Raw genomic sequence first — 22,078 nt, 5'->3', positions numbered from 1 at the left:
AGGCAAAAGCACTTTGAGGCCAGGAGGCTATTAGCACCACCACCAGCAAGGTCCTAGTGCTCACCCCAAGCTCAGAATGCTAGGCTTCTGTACCCATCTGGTCACCAATCTTATACTTACTACCTCTCTCAAGATCCCAGAATACAGTAAGTCCTCTACACACAGACCTTCTAGTTGCAAACTTTCAAAGAGGCATGGCAGCCCCTGTATTCCAAGTGTACTTTTTAAGGTACTCTACTATAAGACTGAAAATGCTTTACTTTCTGCGTTTGTTTTATGTATGTATTACTTGTGTGAAAAGTATTACAAACCTATTACAGTGTAGTAATATGCTAGTTCAGTACAGTCCTCTATACAGCACTATACTATACAGTAGACTAGTACAGTACCATATAGCTGACCGTGTTAGCTGGGTACCCAGGCTAACTTTGTTGGACTTACTAACAAATTAGACTTACAAACGTGCTCTCAGAACAGAACCCATTCTTATGTAGGGGACTTACTGTTAAAGGAAGGCAGCAGGGGGGTCAGGGCAGGAGAAGTACCCGTGGGAGCCCACGGAAGATCCGGGGCTTGGCTTGATGGTGGAGTCACCCTACCATATTCCCCATGGGGGTTGCTTCCCCACCCAACTGCAGCTGCCCAAGGTGCAGAGGGGTACAAACTGAAAGGTACCTTATACACACATGCACACAGCCACCAAGAACCAGAGTGTCGCTGTCGCACAGTCCAAGGAGGGCAGTCCTGGCCCTATCAGTCACAGCATGGATGGCTGCGAGCATCTTCTCTGGCCAGAGCTGTACTGGCTCAGGACAAAGGTGGACGAGTTGCTCTTTTTGCTGACGCTTGTCTCCCCAGGCCGGCTGCCTTTCAGGCGGCGGAATGAGCAGCAGAGGAAGCGCTGCACAAGTTCTTGGAAGAGGTGGCCCGTGAAGAGCATGTAGATCCAGGGGTTGCAGCAGCTGTTGAGGCTGGCCAGGAGCATGGCGATGATGAAAGGCGAGGCTGGAGGCGGAGGGGGAAGAAAGGAGAACATGGCATCACTGTCGGGGCAGGAAGCCTCACCTCCTGAGAAGAGGGACCAGGTGCTGTGTCACAAGGCAGAGGACCGCAGAGACCAAGCCTGCCTTCCTCCCACTGCAAAGACCAAGCCTGCCTTCCTCCCACATCGGTGCTCTGAGCACATGCACAGCCCAGCCCTGGAACGTTCCTTGTCCTTTCTCCCATCCAAAGCTTCCCTACCACATGCTTCCATCCGCATGGCCACCTGTTCATTCCTTACTGACCTCGCAAGTATCAACTGCCTCCCACTCAAGAGTATCCAAGCACACAGAGGTAGAAGCTACCAGACCCAGCTTGTAGCCCTGCCAGCCACAAATACTTTAACTCCCCAAGAAACTGCTGTTTTCTCATCTCTGAATGATGATAACAAGAGTCCCCAAATCTCACAGGAGCACAGCAAGGGTGGAAGAGCACCTAATACTACAAGTGGCCGATGCACGGCAGCTGCGATCATGACCACGTGCCAGGGGGTCATCTGGGCTTGTCCAGGTCCATGCTGTTCTGAATGAGTGACCCAGCAGGGGAGGAGAAGTCTCCAGACTTATTCCAGCTGACTTACGAAGATGCTCTTAGCCCAGGAACATCTGATCTTGCATGCAGACCTCAGAGGTAAGGTCTTCTGCTTTGCTCACACAAAGCCAGGACACTGCAGCTGGAAAGAGTGCTGTAAAATCACCCCCTCCACCTTCTGCTCGCCTGCATTCTACCTCCAAGTCCCAGGGCCACTCCACTCTCCTGGCGGTGGTCTTCTACACTGAAATCCTCACTGTGTAGACCATCTCCTTTCAAAACATAGCCACCCAGTGGGTTGCTGCAATCGGCCACTGACTGAAAAGGTGACTGAGAGAGGCGCTGCCCCGCTGGAGTCCAGCAGGCTGGCAGCAGATAAGCAGTGGCCACTCGGGGTCCCATGGTAGGACCAGGCACTCAGCCCAGAGCTGCCAGAGAATAGCAAGCAGGCACACAGCAGGGTTTCTCTGGGGGCACTGCCTTCAGCCAGAGGGTAATACCCTGTCCCAGGCAGCCCGTATCCAGTGCCTGCTTCATGGCAGGGCCCCCAGGCTGGCTCCTGTGTCTGCATCCCAGCTGCTCTAAAGGGTCAGCCCAGCTCCCAAGTTCCTGTGACTCTGGCCTCAGTTATGCTAGAGCAGAGTGATGGGGAAGTCAGTTTGGACAAAAGGAGGGTGTGGAAATCAGAATCTAGAGACTCATCCAAGAGAGTGGTCAGCAGCCAGCATCTCCTTGGGGGTCAGGCCCATGGGGAGCCCCTTACAGAGGACCCAGATGCAAACCCAAGGGGTGTGAACCCCCTTCCTACCTATTCATTCTCTGAGCCACATCTACTGTCTGAACCTTAACAGCCTTATCTTGAAATGGAGGTGACACCCACTAGGACTTTGAGAAAAATTGGGGGAAAAAAAAATTGTGTGAAAGGGCATTGTGAATGGCAACGTGTTTATTCAAGTTATATTATTTACAGATATGAAATGTGATCAACTGCAGATTTTTTTTTATCACTCTTGAGTTCAATTTAAGAAACTGTTCTTTGCTCTTTTTTCCATGACTTAAAAAAAAAAAAACAAACTCAAAACCCAGAGCCCTGAGATTGGATTACATGACCCCAAAGGAACTCCAGATGGTCTGCTGTGGAAAACTTTACTCTGCCATAAGAAACCCAGCAGGGAAGGGGGCTGCAGCCATGGGTGAGAAAGGGATTTCAGGGTCTCCACCAGGCGAGCTGGCTCTCATCCATGTCTTCTATCCCCCTCAGCAAAAGGAACACCTGTCCCTCAAGGTCCAAGCCCTGAGGGCTTGCAAACCACTCTCTTTGGTCCTGGAGAGAAGAGGGGCTGAGTGGGAGGCATGAACCAGGGATCGGGCCTCACACCTGCCTGGCCTGAGCTCAGGGCATTTCTCAGGAAAGGGACGGAGGGGCGGAGGAAGAGATCAGATGCCCATGCAACCTCCCCTGCTGTGTCTACTCAGTGCCAGCCACCCAAGCAACCCTGGGGACCTGCCCTCAAGGGATTTACAAATCCAGGTGAGAAGGAGAGAAGCCAGACAGGCCTTCTAGTCAGTGAGGAGTGGCAGCATTGGCAGACAGGCGATGAGCGCAAGGCAGGGCACTTGGGGTAATCTTCAAGTGGGGGCTCCTACATGCCAAGCAGAGAACTGAGCAGAAAGGGCCATGCGCCAACTGCAAACATCCCCTGCTGGGCATTTACCGCCCCCAGGAGACAGACACCATGCTGAACTTCCACCCAGAACCGTGACTCATGGAGGAGGTGGGCGGCTGAGGGCCATGCGAGGACAGGGTGTCCCAGTGGTCCACCCACCCACCAGCCTGGCTTTACTCGAGCCACACGAAGTCCCCTCTGCGGGTTTCCCGGCGCCGCCCCCGCCTGCCCCCACCACTGTCACCCTGGGCCCAGATTAGCCCGGACAGCTGCCGGGCAGCTGGCCATGGCCTCTCCTCTCCGGCTGCGCTGTTCCTGAGGCAACGAGCACATGTCACTTCCAATTCAAAGACCTACGGCTCAGTTGAATCTGACCAAGCTCATCAACCTTCCTCAGAGGCTCTCACTCCAGAAACCACTCACTCAGTTCAAGGCCTCCCCTCCCCACCCTTCCCCAACCCATGGCTCCCAAATCAGGCACCTCTCATAAGGACTAAATCCCTTATCCCTACAGGAGCTATAGGAGAATTTGGGAGTTGTGGTGTACAGAGGCTTTTTTAAAAATGATTTCTGGATGTACATGTACAGAAAGATTGAATATGAGTATGTTTTCCAAGGCTCTGTCTTTGAAAAGAGCACCATTTTACAACATTGGAATTGTAAAAGTCACAGGTGTGTGATCTCACCATGTATAAGGTCAGGAAAAAGAGCTAAACTTGTGGGCTACACAGCTTTAAATAGTCTTCCGTGATGCCACTGCTCAAATCTGGGGACATGTCGGGCCTACCAGGAAGGACCTGAGAAATAACCATGTTCTAGAAGCAGAAGAGGTGAGGTTTCCTGCAAACGGAGAGCCTTTCCTTACCCTTTGGAGAATGACAGGACCCTGCCACCAACTTGGGCCATTCATGCAAAGGCAAGCCACATGTTTTAGGAACAGAGATAACACATTAAAGCTTTTTAAAGCCTCATTACTCAATGTCCAGTCAAGGGCCCTGCACAGGCATCACCTAGGAGCTTGTTAAAAACGCAGTCTCACGGGCCCCACCCAGATGTGCTGAATCAAAATCTGCATTTTAACAAGTTCTCCCACATGATTCTGTGTACAAAATGAAGTCTGAGAAGTATTCCAATGATCTCATCAGGCAATGTGTGTATGTTTCTTTGCATAACCAGCTCCTACTCATCCTTCAGAACCCTTTTCAAATGTTGATTCCTCTCTGATCCTGATTTTTTTCCAGGGAGCTAGAATCAATGAATCCTGGGGGCACTCACAGTACTTCTGACAAATGAATACAACTCTTACAGCATCATCCCTTCATATTGTAATTATTTCTGCTTATAATCTGTGGCTGAGGACTTTGTGATATCTGCGGCTCTGTCCTTGGCCACTAGCAGAGGCTGGAAAATGGGAAATGTCCAATAAGGGACTAAGTTGAAGTGAAGCATGAAATGAGCAGACAGGAAGTCCTGATAAACCAGTCACCACCACCAGCATGTTGGAAAAGCAAAAAGACAATTTCTCAGCTTGATGATGGGAGATGGGCCCCTAACAAGATAACTGAACGCAAATGCAATTCCCCCTGGAAAAAGTGAGTTCGCACTCAAATATTAAGGTCAGGCGGGGATAAAGAGAAATAGAATGAGTAAGTGTGACCATTACAGTGTGAGGCGTGGACTGTGGAGGGCAGAGGCCCCTGGTTCTGAAGCATCTGGAAAGGGGGGGAGGTACCAGCGTTCCAGCAGAGCACGGAGGGAGGTGTTGGCAGAGGCTGCCCCTCAGTGGCCTGGAATCAGAATCACAGGAAGACCACCTGGTTACACCGCTCTGCCACCCACTCATCCGAAACGGTCCCCTTGGGCTTCCAAAACTCAGAGCTAAAATCTCCCCACCTTGCATCATACTGCTTCCTCTGGGGAAACCTTAATTTCCCTTGACCTCTTAACACTCTTGTTCCCAGCATTACTGGACTTGCCACCACTCGATGAAAATTGCAGTCCCTCTGTGAAAATGCATTCCTGAGCTCAACAATCCTCACTCCCTCAGCTGTATGGATGGAATGGACGGATTCCATGACCTGACACGTCTTGAGACCTTCCTCTTGGTAAAGCACGGGCAGCGCACTTCCTGCATGCCACGCTGTATGCCACCAGCGCCTTCTCCCCTCCCCACAACCTAAAGCCTAATCTTAACCCCAGCAAACAGCCCCAGGCAGGTTTAGTCAACCATCCAGGGTGACTGCTGCACATTTTACAGATGGGGAAACACTTACAACCAGGCCTCCTGTGGACTTCAACCTTTCCCCCTGGCAAAACACCCTGGCAGATTTTTGATTACCCCGAGTGGTGGGGGACGCACTTCCTCACTGAGTAACCAATTCTATGGCCAGAGGTCTGCATAGAGTCTTCTTTCAGTTCAACTCTACACACCCATCCCTGCCCCATCTTATGCACCTTCCTCCTCCCATAACCCACGTTTGTTCAACCAGCACTGGTTGCACTCCAGTGGGCGGCCAGCCTTGTGCTAGGCAATGGGCACACGCCAGAGGACAGGACAGGTGGCATCCCCTGTGACAAGGCTCACAGTCCACCGCTCTGGCTTTTAACAAGCTTCTCCACACACCAGCCCTCCTGGACACACTACCTACTGTCCAGCAGACTCTGCCAACACCCCACCCCCTCCACCCAGGCTCTTGGGAGAGAAATGTCTATTTCCTCTGACTGGAATAAATGTCTATTTCCTCTGACTGCCGAGATTCTCAAAGCCAATCCCAAGAATGAAAACAAAACTTTTAACAACCAGAACGGGGGGAAGGCGGAATGACATTGATCATGTGGTCCCCAGGTGCCACGGGTCACACCATGTCATCTTCATTATAACAGAGGAGGAAGCTGAGGCTCAGAAAGGGGAAATCATCAGCTCAAGGACACATAAGAGAAAGTGGAAGGGTGGGCTCCAAACACAGGCCTGCTCCAACACCTGCTGTTAGCCTGCACAGAGACCTGGGGACCTACAGGCCTGCCTGCTGTCTTGACCAACTGGATACATCCATCTGTCTTCATCTCCCCCCAGAGAAGCAGCTCGGGGTCAGAGTCCCTGCTACCAGCAGCCAAGCAAGTTCCACGGAGTTCAAGGGGAAAGGTTGGTGCCAAATCTTTTGGCTGTGCAATTTGATCTTGACAGTTCCATCCGGGGCTTGTCCAAACCTGCCAGGGCTGTCTGGTCCCAGCCCTCCTTCTGCAGACTTACTAGACTCACCAAAGCAGGGTCTCAATAGCATGTGGCTACTGGGGCGGGGGCGCTCATTAAATTATCACAACCCTCCTCTTGATTTTTTCTCCTCTATTTTCTGCTCTGAACAATGAAAATGCTGAGAGTTTTCCTCTTTGCTTTGGCTCTTATGAAAAGGAAGCCTCTTGTGCAGCCCCCTCCCCCCAACACACAAAGAAGCTTTATTATTGCTATTATTATACTTCTATCCTCCCCCTCGCTTTCTTCCCATTTTCCCGTATCTATTTTATCATGCCTGGGACCTGAATCTTTGAGCCCCCTCCCCAAGTTATTTTTGGAACAAGGTGAGCTCTAAACCAATAAAGGCAGAGCTTGGTGTGAGTGAAGGTGTAGGCGGGGAGAGATAGAAAAGGAGCAGCTGGGTTTACAGGGACCGGCAGGGGGAGCGAGACCTAAAGAAAGAGTTCTGTGGGGGCCACAAGGCCAGCTGCAAGCCACATGTGATTTCTCCAGCTGCTCAGTTAGTCCCTGACCTGTGAGCAAAGCAAAGTCAGAGAGCCGAATGATGATTTCAGCTTCCACGGGTTGGCTGCCGTGTTGGAGACTGCTGGAAGCAGTACTGATTCTATCCAGAAATGGGATGTTTGCTTTCTCACGGACAGAACAGCTGAAAGAAAGCCTCCCAGTCTTTTCTTACAAGCAATTGAGCCGCCGGCATTCCAGTGCATTGAGATTACCTTCCAACCAAAAGGTGTAAGTCATTCACCACCACAGATCACCCCTCCTGCTGTTTGCAAATGAGCTACCGGAACTGTCTGTGATGAAGGCTGAAGGCGCAAAGCATTGGCCAGAAGCCAGCGCCCCAGATGCTCTGCTCCCCTGGATCCCTCCTCATAGCATCCCACCCCACCTTCGCCTCCCGGTTTCACCAGCCACCCTCAGTTCTGACACTGTCTGTCCTCCACTGGAGAGCGCGCGTTTCCCGCCTACCAAAATCAACCGGGCTTCCGAGACGAATAGGAAAGTTTGCGTCCCGTTCGCTCCCTTCCCTGCTTGCCCCATCCCTCAGCAGAAGCACTGTCTGGGTTCACTGACAGCGCCGCCGCCGCAATACTCACCTCTCCACCTCGCGGCTGGAGAGAGGGCGAGGGGCGCAACTCGCCTCCTCCACTCGGCAAGGGATTCCCAGTCTCCGCCCACTGACGGCGCCCCGCCCCACACCTTCTCAGGCTCGGTTGGAAGGATCCAAGCACCTATCTCCCGCTGCTCTGATCCAAACCAGGTCTCCCGGGTTCACGCTGACTTGAACTTAAAGTGGAAGTTCAAGGGAAGTGAACTTAACGTGGCAGGAGATTGGGCTTGGGTCGGAAATTCACCTCCCCGCATTGCTCACCAGGTGGAAAAGGCAAGTCACTGGAAGCTCAATTTTCTGGTCCGTAACAGTGAATCAAACACCCCATGTGGCCTAAAGACTGTGGTAGGGATTTTACGTGCATTTTCTCATTTCATTCCCCTACTGTTGAAGAGGAGGCTTCCCTGGTGGCTCAGTGAGAAAGAATCCACCTGCTAATACAGAAGACTCCGGTTGGATCCCTGAGTTGGGAAGATCCTCTAGAAAAGGAAATGGCAACCCACTCCAGTATTCTTACCTGGGAAATCCCTTGGGCAGAGGAGCCCGGCGGGCTACAATCCACGGGGTCGCAAAAGAGTCGGATAGCAACTAAATAACTGGTTAGCAACTAAATAACTACTGCAGGGGAAAACTGGCTTATCATCTTAGCTATTTTACAGAAAGGGAAGTCAAGGCTCAGGGAGATTATGCCCCAAGTCACTTGGCCAGCAGACGATGGGGCCAAGGCTCAGAACAATCCACGAAGCCCGCCAAACCCTGGACAGGGACAGCAGGACCAGGGCCACGGCCGCCGCGCTCCCTCCTCCCGGTGCTTCCGCCCGCGCTACCTTCCTTGGGCGCATCGGCATCCCAGACACTCCACATCTGCACGAAAAAGAATGGCGTCCAGCACACGATGAAGGCCAGCACGACGATGAAGGTCATCTTGACCGTGCGGATCTTGGCCTTAGAGATGAGCTTGACGTTGCTGACGCGGGCCAGAGCCGCGCGCCCCGCCCAGTCTGCCGCCGCGCCCTCAGCCCCCGCGGCAGCCTCTGCCGCCGCCGCCGCCGTCTTGAGCCGTAAATTCTGCCAGATCTTGAAGCTGATAAGGCCATAGCAGGTGGCAAGCACGATGACGGGCACAATGTAGACGGCGAGCGTGATCCACGTGATGTAGGCTTTGGGCCCCCAGGGTTGAATGAAAACGGCCCAGCAGTCGAAGACACCGTCGGCCACCTCGCGCAGCGAGAAGATGTGCACCTGCGGCGCGCTGGCCACCAGGCAGCCGAGCCATGTGACGAGTACCGCCAGGCGGTCGGTGCGGCGGCTCAGCGAGCGCAGCGGCTGGCAGATGGCCAGGCAGCGGTCGAGCGACATGAGCAGCAGCAGGTAGGTGGACGCGAACATGCCCACCACCTGCAGGTACTTGACGAGGCGGCACAGCAGGTCGGGCCCGTAGAAGCGGAACGTGATGTCCCACAGAAGCTGCGGCAGCACCTGGAACACCGCCACCACCAGGTCGGCTATGCTCAGGTGCTTCATGAAGAAGAAGAGGCGCGAGTGCTTGTGGCGCGTGGTGCGCAGCGCCAGCAGCACGCACGCGTTGCCGCTCAGCGCCAGGAACAGGATGAGGCACAGCACGGCCACCTCCACCCGCGCCAGGGCCTCGTTGCGCTGTGGCGGCCCGGCAGTGCGATTGCCCTCGGTTCCCGGCGGCGCCGCGCTCCCGTTGACCTCCTCAGCGCTCCAGTTTGCCGCAAACGCACCCTCCATGACCGTGGCCGCCGCGGTGCGCCCCGGCCTTCGAGTCCTTTAAGGCGCGGCGCGGGGGCGGGGCCCGACTTGCAGTCCCGGCGTGCCTGGAGGCGGGGTGGGGGCCCCTGGGTTCCCCTCCCTGAGACTCCGAGGACCGATCTGCTGGGTCGGACTCTGAAACAAACCCCGAGGGCCGTGAGAAGACCGTGCGTTTCTCCCGACGCGTGTATGCCTCAGCTGTCCCCTTTCCAGGAACCCCAAATCATCTAGGACTAGGGCCACCACCACCTGGGGTTGCTGAGCGGCCGTCCTAGAAATTCCCGTTTGAGAAACTTCTTTTGAGACGCTGGAAATGAGCGGGAATCTACCGGACCCGCAGTTCCTTGAGAGAGTCGCTTCCACTGAAGGAGAGGGAGGAACATAACCAGTTTCCTCCCGGACTGGGACTTCTAAGCCAGCCACCTCGCCTAGGGATCCTCCAACTAGTTACTCCCCAGAACCCACAGGACAGCCACCTCTCCTAGTAAACCCCACTCCGGATGCTCCCTCTGAAGACACCCCCCACCGCCCCCAAACAGCCACTTGCCTGGGAAACCCTGCTCAAGACCATCCCCCTCCAACCCCGTTTCTAAAATGCTTAGCCATCCACCCCTGAACTTCCACAACAACCGCTTCTTTGCCTCCATCCTGGAGGCACTCCTGACTCAGTATATCCAGGACGCCTAACCTCTGTTCTCAGTACCCCTGACACCTCTCGGGGGAGATCCTCCCCAGCCCAGCATCCTCGAAGGTTCGGGAACTCAACAGGCGTCTTGGCCCCCGACAGCCAAGGGATCTCCTTCGAGATCCTGAGCAGGTACTTTACAATCTCTCAGAGTACCGGCGGCGCCTCCGGAACTAGGATCTCAAAGCACTCCAACACCTTCTCTCGGGTCCCGGTGGCTCCACCAGCGCCAAACATCTCGTCCACTCATGCGCTGGATCCAGCTACCTGAACCGAGTCGTGGGGCGAAACTACACTTGGTTCCCTGGGGAAGTCGCACCGCCATGGATGGTTCCAAAGACGCGTGTGCTCCCGGGGCAGGTTGAAGTGGCTGCTGCCGGCACCCAGTCTGATAGGATGCTAAGGGCTCGGACGCTGTAACCTGGGGTGGAATCACCTCGCCTGCAGCCCTGACTGGTGGCTGGGTAGGGACTAGAAGCGATCAAGGAGCCCTGTCGAGGCTATGCGCGCGGACGGCGTTAGGATGCGGCAATGCCTGCCGGTGGCCAGCTTTTCTGCAGCGTGCAGCGTAGGCTGTACCACCACATAGATCCGCTAGGAGGCGCGGAAGGCCGGTCTTGCCGGTTCCCACGAAGCGGTGTAATCTTGCCCAGCGTTGCCCCAGCGCGGTAACAAACAGGCTTATTTCACTGTGACTTAAAAGCAGCAAGAGGGAAGAAGCTCGTAAATAATATGCTTGGTTTCTTCCTTTCTTGACTTAGAAGCTCCTAACTCTCAGGCAAATGGGAGGCTTGGATAGCAGTGTTTCCCTGTTGAATTGACAGTGAGGAAGTTACAAAAGCATTTAACAGATATTTCCCTATCATCAGGTCAATTTCAGGGCTTCTTCCCCTCCCGTAGTGGAGTTAGCAGTGGATTCATGCTTTGGAATATTTTTGCTCCTATTTCCATTCAAGAGGAATGAGATACTTTCTGTTCCAATCAGCACTGGGAGAGGCCTTTCTTCACTTAGTTTTAGGGGAAGATCTCAAGGCCCCCCCAAAAATCTATCTTCATTTTAAAATGACTCTGCTTGTCTATGGCCCAAAGCCATTACTGCCTCTTTGCTATGCTTCAGTGTTAAAATCCTAAGAGATGTCAAAATAATATGAAATTCTAAGATGGTTTTTCTGACTCCTAGCTCTTTTTCTATTCTAAAATAATTTTTTAAAATAATTTAAATTGGCTGAGAAAAAAAATGGCAGAAAGAAAAAAGAAGGTTAAACAGTGGACATGGCTCTTTAAGTATATCGTTAAATGCATCTCTTCCTGACATTCCACTTACCCCTTTTAAAATTATGTGGCTAGAATAGTGTTAGTCACGGATAGGGGCTAACAGTTATAGCCCTGTGCCAAGACATACTAGGGGTGGACCATTGCTGCTGCTAGATTCTGGGCTTTACCATCTATGACCTGTGTGGCCAAGTCACGGAGCCCCTGAGACTCAGTTTCTCTGGGGGCTGACCTCGTGGGGCTGTGAGGACGTAAGACTTCACTCAAGTGAGGAGTGCTCTGCAAACAGTTAAATATATCTGAAGCTGTTTTCTTACATTGACAATCCTCACCCCAGAACCATCCTATGAAAATATGTTCTCATCCAATAAACCGCCATCTTACTTATCTTCCTGGATCGAATTCATTTATCTTTTCAATTAAGACCAACAGAGTGTGTGTGTGCATGTGTGTGTATGTGTGTGTGAGAGAGAGAGAGACAGAGAGAGACTACACCAGACAAGGACCTGAGTTAGGCCCTCTGAACCCGAACTGGTGTGATGAGAATCTGAGATCTTTACCTCTTAGGGGAAGCCCTCCCTGACCACCTCAGCCCACTGAGAATTCCCCATTTTCTGAAGCTCTGATGCTTGACTACAGATTTCACCTATAATATGAATGTGTCGAGTCTCCCCAGTGCAGTGTAAGTGCCTAGAATATGTCTCGCAGATCATGGTCCTTTGTATAATTACCATTATGTTTCCTGTCATGCATACCTATCAATAGCAATGTGTTGAGAGAATGACACTGGATTACCCAAAAACACCCCTCTGCAAATTAACCACTAGGTTCAGTCTTTTGCTTCCCAGAATAATCTCTCTGAGGAAATCTGGCTAAAAGAGGACTCTTTGTGAGAAAGCATGCTATTCTGATATGTTCGCTATTTTTCCTGAGAGGGAGCGATGGCAGAGATAAAGCATGATGCTTCCAATTCCACAAACGTGTCCACTGACCGTGGCTGTGGCAACCCAACCTCCTATTAAGGAACTACTATCAACACCCACATTCTCCACTTGCAGACACCACTGGCCTATGTTAAGGCATGACCAGAGAGAAAAAACTTTCTAAGGGGGGAACAGAGCTTGGAATAAAAGCAGGTTGTTCTTCTTTTTTCTTTTTTTAAAGCAAGCTATTCTTAGGCAGAAGAAAAGGTTTATTGAGAATCAGGAGTTTTGGAATGTGTGACTTTTTGAAGAGGCAGGGCCTAGAGGAGGGAAGTCATTTAAACATGGGGGTTATCTTCACAGCAAGTGAATGAACGAACAAATGGGGTTCTCCTGAGGACTACTGAGGAGGAAACTGAGGTTCAGAGAGGAGGAGCGGCTTTCCCAAGGCCCCATAGCTGGTGAAAGAAGGCCAGCATGGCTGGAGTAAAGTATGAGGCAGATCTAGAGAGGGGGCAGGCACCAGACCCCCAGCCTGGTCGACTTGGGTGTCTTACCTGATGGAGAGAGGTGACCAGTGACAGGCAAGGGGCTGGCTAGGGGGCCAAGTACAAAACTGCAAGGGGCTGAGAGAGGTGACTTGAGATAGTCCCCTGGGATCACTGGAGAGTCAGCCCAGATTCATTCAGGGCACACAAAGAAAGCAAAGCTCTTCTCCATCTGCCCTCCCCCGCCCCCCCCTCCACGACTCCCTCCACCACCCCCCCACCTCGTTTCTATCAGTCCATCTCTGGTGGGATGAAAGAGCCTAAGGGGGATTCCAGTGACCTGACAGCTCCAAAACAAAACTTGCCCTAAACCTCCACCAATTCCAACGGCCCACTCGCTTTCATTTTTCATTAAAAAAACAAAGGACATTTCTTCCCAGAGGGGGCCCCTACTGAAGTTCACCTCTCCTGCTGGGCTGCTGAAATGCATTATGGCCGAGCAGACTCTGTGCTCTTTCCAGCACAAACATTCATTCAGTAAATATCTTCTAAGCACCTACTTTGTGCCCAACAGAGTGACCGAGAATCACAGCACCAAGTCTTGAGTTGAACTCCACTAACCAGCGCTCCTGAGATGGGCAAAAGCCAAGACAAGCAGAAGGACCGGGATCTCAACTGCACCAGGGATGCAGAGTCCTATATGACCAAGGGCAAGTCCTCATTCCTCCAGGGCCCTGGTTTCTTCTCCTAAAAATGAGGGCGTTGGAAAATCTCTGAGATCCCTCACAGTTCTATCATTCTCTAAGTCTAGCGAGCAAAACACACACAACGGGGCAGGGAGCACACAGACTCATGAAGCATCCTCAGCGTCCCTGAGGCCTGGAGCACTCAGTAGGTACTCGGCAAACACTAGCAGGAGGACCGAGCCTCAGAAGTCCCAGTGTGTCCCTCTGCCGCATTCTGCTCCATGAGGCAGTCATGAGGTCCCCCCAGGTGCAGGAGGAGGAGAAACACAGTCTGTCTTTTGCAGGGACAGTGAAGTGCTGGAGGCGCGTGTGACTAAAGGCAGTGTTGTACCTTTGGGGGAAAAACACACAATCCCACTGTGTCAGTGAGTTGCTCAGAAAGCTTCAGTGAAAGAAGAGCTGGAATGATACCTGCTACATGGCGAGTATCTAAGAAACAGGAACTGTGGCCACTACCTACAAGGATGCCCAGTTGTCCAGGGACCACAGATCAGGAACCAGTGGCCTGGTGCAGAGAGATGAGCTGGAATTTGTCCTCTAAACCCCAAGCCACAGAGCTCGGAGTTCACTTCACTATCCCCTAATCTGAGTGAACCAGGGGCCTATGACAGGAAAGCCACATTAGTGAGAGTTTCCCTACATGCCCCCCACATCCAATACACCCCAATATTATTGCCCAAGCTCCCAGATTACGAGACAAGGGTACTGGTCCTAAAGAAAACACATCCTAAACAAGACAGACTAAGCACATGGCTCAGAAATGAGAACAGAAATGTCTGCAGGCTGCAGAGCCAGTGGAGACACATGCAGCTTCCGGAAACAGAGGCTCAGATGTCCTCCAGGCCAGCAAAACAGTCCCTGGCAAGCCAGGTGCTTCCAACCCACTCTGGGGGCCTGCACAGCCCAGCCCTGGGCCAAACTGTTGCTGGGGTCTGTCTTCTCTTAACAGACCTCCCTCAGCTTCACCAGAGAAGACCAGGCCACAGAAATTTCAGCCAAAAGTAGCCACAAATTATCACTGCTCCCAGAACTGGTTTTGCTGCTGTTGTTGTTGTTGTTTTTTACCTCATGGAGCATTTCTCTCTACCCGGGGCGGGGGGGGGGGGGGGGGGGGGGTGGGCAATCAGGCACAGCGCAACAAAGAAACAACGGACAATGGAGAGGACACGCAAGGGCCTGCCAAGCCCCTGCAAGCCAGTGTCTACTTGTCCCACAGTTGAGGGCAAGCCCAGCATGGAGAGGCCACAAGGAATTGCAACAAAGATACAAAAGAACCATAAATGTGTTAAATGATGGGCCAGAAAGGACTCCGGAAATCATGTCTTACCATCTCATTGCTTCTTAGAGACTGAAAGTGTGCTTTAGACTGGGGTCGCGGCTGACCCCCATTTCTGCTGCTCTCCTGCAGGGCCAGGCCCCTTTGGCTGCAGCTCTGATCTGTTTGCAGCTTGATGGCTCCAGGCAGTGAGCCCTCCAAGCCCTACACCTGGTCCCCCTGCTCCAGGAGAGCTGCTTCTGGACTGCCTGGAGCTGGGGGAGGGGGCCCTGAGAGTCCAGTTCCAGCCCCAGGGCAGGGCCAGGCACCTACTTTACAAGGTTGAGTGCAAAGTAACAATGTGGAGCCCCTTGTTCAAATTCGATTAAGAAAGTGACATCAGAGTGTAAATCAGGAGTGGGGCCTGAATTAACGCAAAGACTGCATGGCCCATGAATCCAGCTCACCCATCACCCTTCACAGCATCCATTCCATCTCAAAGACTATCTTTTTCCTTAAGTATCTCTTGATGCTATCTCCCCCATCCCCCACCTCCATGCCACTGCTCCACGCTACGTTGCTGGCCACACACACTTCTTGGACGCTGCAAGCCTGCTGTCCCCTCCCACCTGCTCTCCATACAGCAGTTAGTCTTATGGACTCTGTGGGAGAGGGAGAGGGTGGGAAGATTTGGGAGAATGGCATTGAAACATGTAAAATATCATGTATGAAACGAGTTGCCAGTCCAGGTTCGATGCACGATACTGGATGCTTGGATGACCCAGAGGGATGGTATGGGGAGGGAGGAGGGAGGAGGGTTCAGGATGGGGAACACATGTATACCTGTGGCGGATTCATTTTGATATTTGGCAAAACTAATACAATTATGTAAAGTTTAAAAAAAATAAAATTAAAAAAAATAAAATGACACTTGTGATGATGTCATCCTCTACTTCAAATAGTTCAGTGTCTTCCCCTTGCCCTGGGATTAAGGACCTAATACTTTAAGGTAGCCTAGGGCCCCGAGTGGTCCAGCCCCTGCTGCCCACAGTAGCCTTGTCCTGCTCCACCCTCTTTCTGGTCCTCTGAGCTTCAGCCACTTCCCCATTCCCCTGGCCACGCAAGCACGTACTCATGTCTCATCTCCCAGCAAACCCACCACATCCTCCTAACTCCATCAGGACTTCTCATCTGCAGACTTCTCCTCCTCAGTACCTGCTATGAGTGTAATTTCACGTCCATTTGTGTGGGTTTCTGGGTATGCCAAAGCCTTTGACTGTGTGGATCACAATAAACTGTGGAAAATTCTGAAAGAGATGGGAATACCAGACCACCTGATCTGCCTTTTGAGAAACCTATATGCAGGTCAGGAAGCAAAAGTTAGAACTGGACAAGAAACAACAGACTGGTTCCAAATAGGAAAAGGAGCACATCAAGGCTGTATATTGTCACCCTGCTTATTTAACTTATATGCAGAGTACATCATAAGAAATGCTAGGCTGGAAGAAGCACAAGCTGGAATCAAGATTGCTGGTAGAAATATCAATCACCTCAGATATGCAGATGACACCACCCTTATGGCAGAAAGTGAAGAGGAACTAAAAAACCTCTTGATGGAAGTCAAAGAGGAGAGTGAAAAAGTTGGCTTGAAGCTCAACATTCAGAAAACTAAGATTATGGCATCTGGTCCCATCACTTCATGGGAAATAGATGGGGAAACAGTGGAAACAGTGTCAGACTTTATTTTGGGGGGCTCCAGAATCACTGCAGATGGTGACTGCAGCCATGAAATTAAAAGACGCTTACTCCTTGGAAGGAAAGTTATGACCAACCTAGATAGCATATTGAAAAGCAGAGATATTACTTTGCCAACAAAGGTCCATCTAGTCAAGGCTATGGTTTTTCCAGTGGTCATGTATGCATGGGAGAGTTGGACTGTGAAGAAAGCTGAGCACTGAAGAATTGATGCTTTTGAACTGTGGTGTTGGAGAAGACTCTTGAGAGTCCCTTGGACTGCAAGGAGATCCAACCAGTCCATTCTAAAGGAGATCAGCCCTGGGAGTTCTTTGGAAGGAATGATGCTGAAGCTGAAACTCCAGTACTTTGGCCACCTCATGCGAAGAGTTGACTCATTGGAAAAGACTCTGATGCCGGGAGGGATTGGGGGCAGGAGAAGGGGACGACAGAGGATGAGATGGCTGGATGGCATCACCGACTCGATGGACGTGAGTCTGAGTGAACTCTGGGAGTTGGTGATGGACAGGGAGGCCTGGTGTGCTGCCATTCATGGGGTTGCAAAGAGTTGGACACGACTGAGCGACTGAACTGAACTGAACTGAACTGGGTAATGATGGGTCTGGTTGTGGTCACCATAATGTCCCCGTGTCTAGTACCTTGGAGCGTGCACAAGTCATGGAATGAATGAGTTGCCATTGAACCAGTGGCTGCCACAAAGACACAGATCCTGGGGCTGACAATGTGCCCAGTTGGTCATGAGGGGGAACCGGGACGTCTCAACTGTGACAAGTGGACTAGGTTACCTTCCTTGAATGGATGTTGTAAGGATGAAACTGCATTGTATGTAAGTCAAATCATTATGCTGTGTACCTTACACAGTGCCGTGTGTCAATTGTACCTCAATAAGAAAAAAAAGGAGAAAAAGAATGAGACTGTGGAGTCCCATACCAAGGTCACAGGTGCACGGCCTCACCACAGAAACAAGATCATCTCCAGAACTGACTGAGCCCCACTGTAACTGTTGCCAGAAGCCCCCTGATCCTTACCAGCCAGCTTCCTGACCCCAAATTAGGCAAAAATGACCACCTTGGTACTCACCCTATAGCACCCTAACAAATCACCTAATGCCACCCTTCCAGCAGGAATTTTATCTTGAGGATATAGTAATTGGCTACTAGCCCACAGAATCGTCTCTCCCTTGAACCAGTAGGCTGTTCCAACAGTAACGACTCTCCCTGGCCTGTCAGAAGGTCAGCCTGCTGTGCTCGCAGCAAGCACATTATCTCTGCTCTTTGTTCTCAGTAAAACTTACTCCTTTCTGCAATACTCTGGGTATGGAAATTCTTTTCCAACCTGCGCTCAGACTGCCACAACACTGACTATGTATAAAAAAGCACCTGGAACAAGAGCAATGCTCAACAGTCTGTTTAATGTTTGTGGATGGACACTGTGAGGCCTGGGGCAGGTGGACATCAAGGGAGCCCTCCAGTCTTTCCTATCCCCAAATATCTGGGACTCTAGGAAGAAATGCTTAGGTTCCTTTTTTTTATGATAGATTAGAGATTGTATGCATTTCCTCTTCTAGAGGGACATGCACTTAAAGAGGGGCTTCTGTTGCTACTTCAGGTTGCATAAGACCCATCCCTGGCCAGGCGCATGGGAGGAAGTGATTCAAATCCAGTGGGGACACGTTCCACACCCAGGTCATATTCTTCTACACTGGTTCAACATTAGAGGAGAAGGTTTCACCTAAATTACATTTCAGCCTAAGTTAGATCTAGCCTAAACCCTCAGTCTAATCTACATTAACTAACTTTCATAATGAGGAGAAGCACGGTAGACACCCATCCTACCCTACCCACAGGCATAGAGCTGTCCCAGGCATTGCCCATCTGTTTTGCTCCTGAAAAAGCTTCCTGAAGTTCAGACTCAATGAAAAGATGATTAAGTGGCCTGGTCAATTCAAATAGAAAGGGAGCTTCCCTCCCTGCCAGGCCACCCACCAGGGATGGGAGTAGCAACCGGGGTCCAATCTATTTCCTCCTCCAGCCTGACCTTTGGTTTGTCTTCCTAGGTAGGCTTTGTGGCTCCCATGGGTCCTGACAGGCCTGGAGGCATCTGGGCCTTGGGAGGCCCCCACCAATAGCTTCCCAGGGCATCTAGAGAGTGGACAGCCACCAAATTCAGCATTCAAATGAGGCTCCAGAGGAAGCCGAACCTCAAGGCAAAGCCTGGTCCCCTAGAGACCTAATTTCTGTGATGGATCTGGGCAAAGTAAATGGAAAACCTTCTGGAAAACATTCACCATTCTAGACACCATTAGGAACATTCGTGATTCATGAGAAGAGGTCAAAATACCAACATTAACAGGAGTTTGAAAGAAGCTGATTCCCTCATGGATGACTTGAAGGGGTTTAAGCCTTTACTGGAGGAAGTAGCTGCAGATATGGTGAAAATCTCAAGAAAACCACAATTAGAAGTGGAGCCTGAAGATGCGACTGACTGAACTGCTCCAATCTCATGACAAAATCAGAAGAGAGGACAAGCTGCGTCTTATGAATGAGTAAATAAAGTGGCTTCTTGACCCTGTTGTTCATCAGGAATCTATTCCTGATGAAAATGCTGTGCAGTTTGTTGAAATGACAACAAATGATTTAGAATAAATTTATTTAGTTAATAAAACAGTTGCAGGGTTTGAAAGCATTGTCTCCAAACCCTTCAGAAAGAAATTCTACTGCAGGTAAAATGCTATCAAACAGCAATGCATGCTACAGAACAATCATTCATGGAAATAAGAGTTCATTAATACGGCAAACTTCACTGTCTTATTTTAAGAATTTTCACAGCCACCCCATTCTTCAGCAACCACCACACTGATCAGTCAGGCAGCTGTCAACATCAAAGCAAGATCTTCCACCAGCAGGAAAAAAAAAAAAGATAACTTGCTCAAGGCTGAGATGATGGTTAGCATTTTTTAGCAACAATTTTTAATTAAGGTATGTACAGTTGACCCTTAAATAACACAGGTTTGAACCACAGGGGTCAACTTATACATGGATTTTTGAGTACTCAGGGATTGGGCATCCCTAATCTAACCCCTGCACAGTTCAAGGCATTAAAACATAACTTTTACATGTACTAGGAAACCACGAAATTCAGGACTCACTTTACTGCAATATATGCTTTATTGTAATGGTCTGGAATGAAACCCACATGCCTGCACAGGGTTTGTATGGACACATATTTCAGTTTTATTGGGTATATACCTAGGAGTGAAACTGCTGGGGCATACAGTAACTTTACGCTGAATCTTCTGAGTTTTACATTCCTGCTAACAGAGCACGAGGGTTCCAATTTCCCCACATCCATGCAAACACATATTGCTAATCTCTGTTTTAGATTCTAGCCGTCTTACTGGATGTGAAGTGGCGTCCTGTGGTTTCTGTGTGCATTTTCCTGATGGCTAATGCCACTGAGGCATCCTTCCATGTGTTTGTTGGTCATTTTTAAACTTCTCTGGAGAAATATCTATTCATGCTCTGCCTATTTTTAAAATTGGGTTGTCTTTTTACTACTGGATTTTAAGAGTTTGTTATATATTCTGGATTAAAATCCCTTATCAGATATAAGATTTGTAAACATTTTCTCAGATTCTGTGGCCTTTTTACTTTCTTGATGGTGTTCTCTGAAGCAGAAAAATGCTCAATTTTAAGTCCAATATATCTATTTTTTTATTTTCTCACTTGTGCTTTCACTATTATATCTAAGAAACTACTGACAAACTCAAGGTCACAAAGATCACACAGGTACACCTGTGTTTTCTTCTAAAACTTTTATAGTGTTAGCTGTTACATGCATTTTGATGTAATTTTTTTGTATAAGGTACCTGTATTTTGTAGATGTAATTTTCTGTATAAGGTATGAGTTTAAATACATTTCTTGCAAGTGGATATCCAGTTTTCCCAGGACCATTTCTTGAAAAAATTATTATTTTTCTATTAAATGGACTTGGAACTCTTGCAGAAAAACAACTGAGAATAATTACGAGGGTTTATTTCTGGACTCTCAGTTCATTTATTTACATGTCTATCCTCACACCAGTACTACAATGTCCTCTAATTACTGGAGATTTCTGGAAGTTTTGAAATTGAGAAGTGTGAGTTCTCCAACTTTGTTCTTTTTCAAGATCAGTTTGGCTATCCTGAGTCCCTTACATTTATATGTGAATTTTAGAATCAGCTTATCAATTCGTGCAAAGATGGCAGCTGGAATTATTCTTTTAATGCCCTCAGTCTCAGTTTATTTATTTTTAATTAATTATTTATTTTACTTTACAATATTGTATTGGTTTTGCCATACATTGACTTGAATCCACCATGAGTGTACATGTGTTCCCCATCCTGAACCCCCCTCCCACCTCCCTCCCCATCCCATCCCTCTGGGTCATCCCAGTGCACCAGCCCTGAGACCCTGTATCATACATCAAACCTGGACTGGCGATCCATTTCACATATGATATTTTACATGTTTCAATGCCATTCTCCCATATTATCCCACCCTCACCCTCTCCTACAGAGTCCAAAAGACTGTTCAATACATCTGTGTCTCTTTTGCTGTCTCACATACAGGGTTATCATTAACTTCTTTCTAAATTCCATATATATGCGTTAGTATACTGTATTGGTGTTTTTCTTTCCGGTTTACTTCACTCTGTATAATAGGCTCCAGTTTCATCCACCTCATTAGAACTGATTCAAATGTATTCTTTATAATGGCTGAGTATTACTCCATTGTCTATATGTACCACAGCTTTCTTATCCATTCGTCTGCTGATGGACATCTAGGTTGCTTCCGTGTCCTGGCTATTATAAACAGTGGGCAGCTGGGATTTTGATAAGGATTGCATGCACTAAAATCTGTAGATCAATCTGGAGAGTATTATCATTTTGGCAAAGTAAGTTCTTTGATCCATGAAAGTGGGATATTTTTCCATTATTTAGATCTTTAATTTCTTTCAACAATGTTGTTTGCAGAGTATAAATTTTGCCCTTCTTCTATTAAATATTTCTAGGTATTTTATTATTTGATGCTAATGTAAGCAGAATTAATTTGCAGATCATTCAAGTCTATAGAAACACCACTGATTGAATATATTTATCTTGCATTCTGCAACATTGATCAATTGTTTGATTTTGTGTGTGTGTGTGAATTTCCTCAGTTCAGTTCAGTCGCTAAGTCATGTCCGACTCTGCGACCCCATGAATCACAGCACACCAGGCCTCCCTGTCCATCACCAACTCCCGGAGTTCACTCAAACTCACGTTCATCGAGTCAGTGATGCCATCCAGCCATCTCATCCTCTGTCGTCCCCTTCTCCTCCTGCCCCCAATCCCTCCCAGCATCACAGTCTTTTCCAATGAGTCAACTCTTCGCATGAGGTGGCCAAAGTACTGGAGTTTCAGCTTCAGCATCAGTCCTTCCAATGAACACCTGGGACTGATCTCCTTCAGAATGGACTGGTTGGATCTCCTTGCAGTCCAAGGGACTCTCAAGAGTCTTCTCCAACACCACAGTTCAAAAGCATCAATTCCTC

The 22,078-nt window shown here is 49.6% G+C and overlaps 1 protein-coding gene across 1 annotated transcript; it reads right to left on the bottom strand.

Annotated features, from left to right (window-relative positions):
• Positions 1-451: 451 nt before the first annotated feature.
• Positions 452-9,411, bottom strand: OXTR (oxytocin receptor). The gene is made up of 2 exons (XM_055557948.1): positions 8,431-9,411; positions 452-1,005 (listed from the first exon to the last, which is right to left on the bottom strand). Exons 1-2 carry the CDS (start codon positions 9,356-9,358, stop codon positions 758-760), a joined length of 1,176 nt encoding a protein of 391 aa, XP_055413923.1. The 5' UTR covers positions 9,359-9,411; the 3' UTR covers positions 452-757.
• Between the last annotated feature and the right edge of the window lie 12,667 nt (positions 9,412-22,078).

Source organism: Bubalus kerabau, chromosome 20 (genome assembly GCF_029407905.1).
Source record: "Bubalus kerabau isolate K-KA32 ecotype Philippines breed swamp buffalo chromosome 20, PCC_UOA_SB_1v2, whole genome shotgun sequence".
Classification (NCBI taxonomy): domain Eukaryota; kingdom Metazoa; phylum Chordata; class Mammalia; order Artiodactyla; family Bovidae; genus Bubalus; species Bubalus kerabau.
Note: the sequence above shows the minus strand (reverse complement) of the source record. Positions and strands in the feature narration are given on the sequence as shown.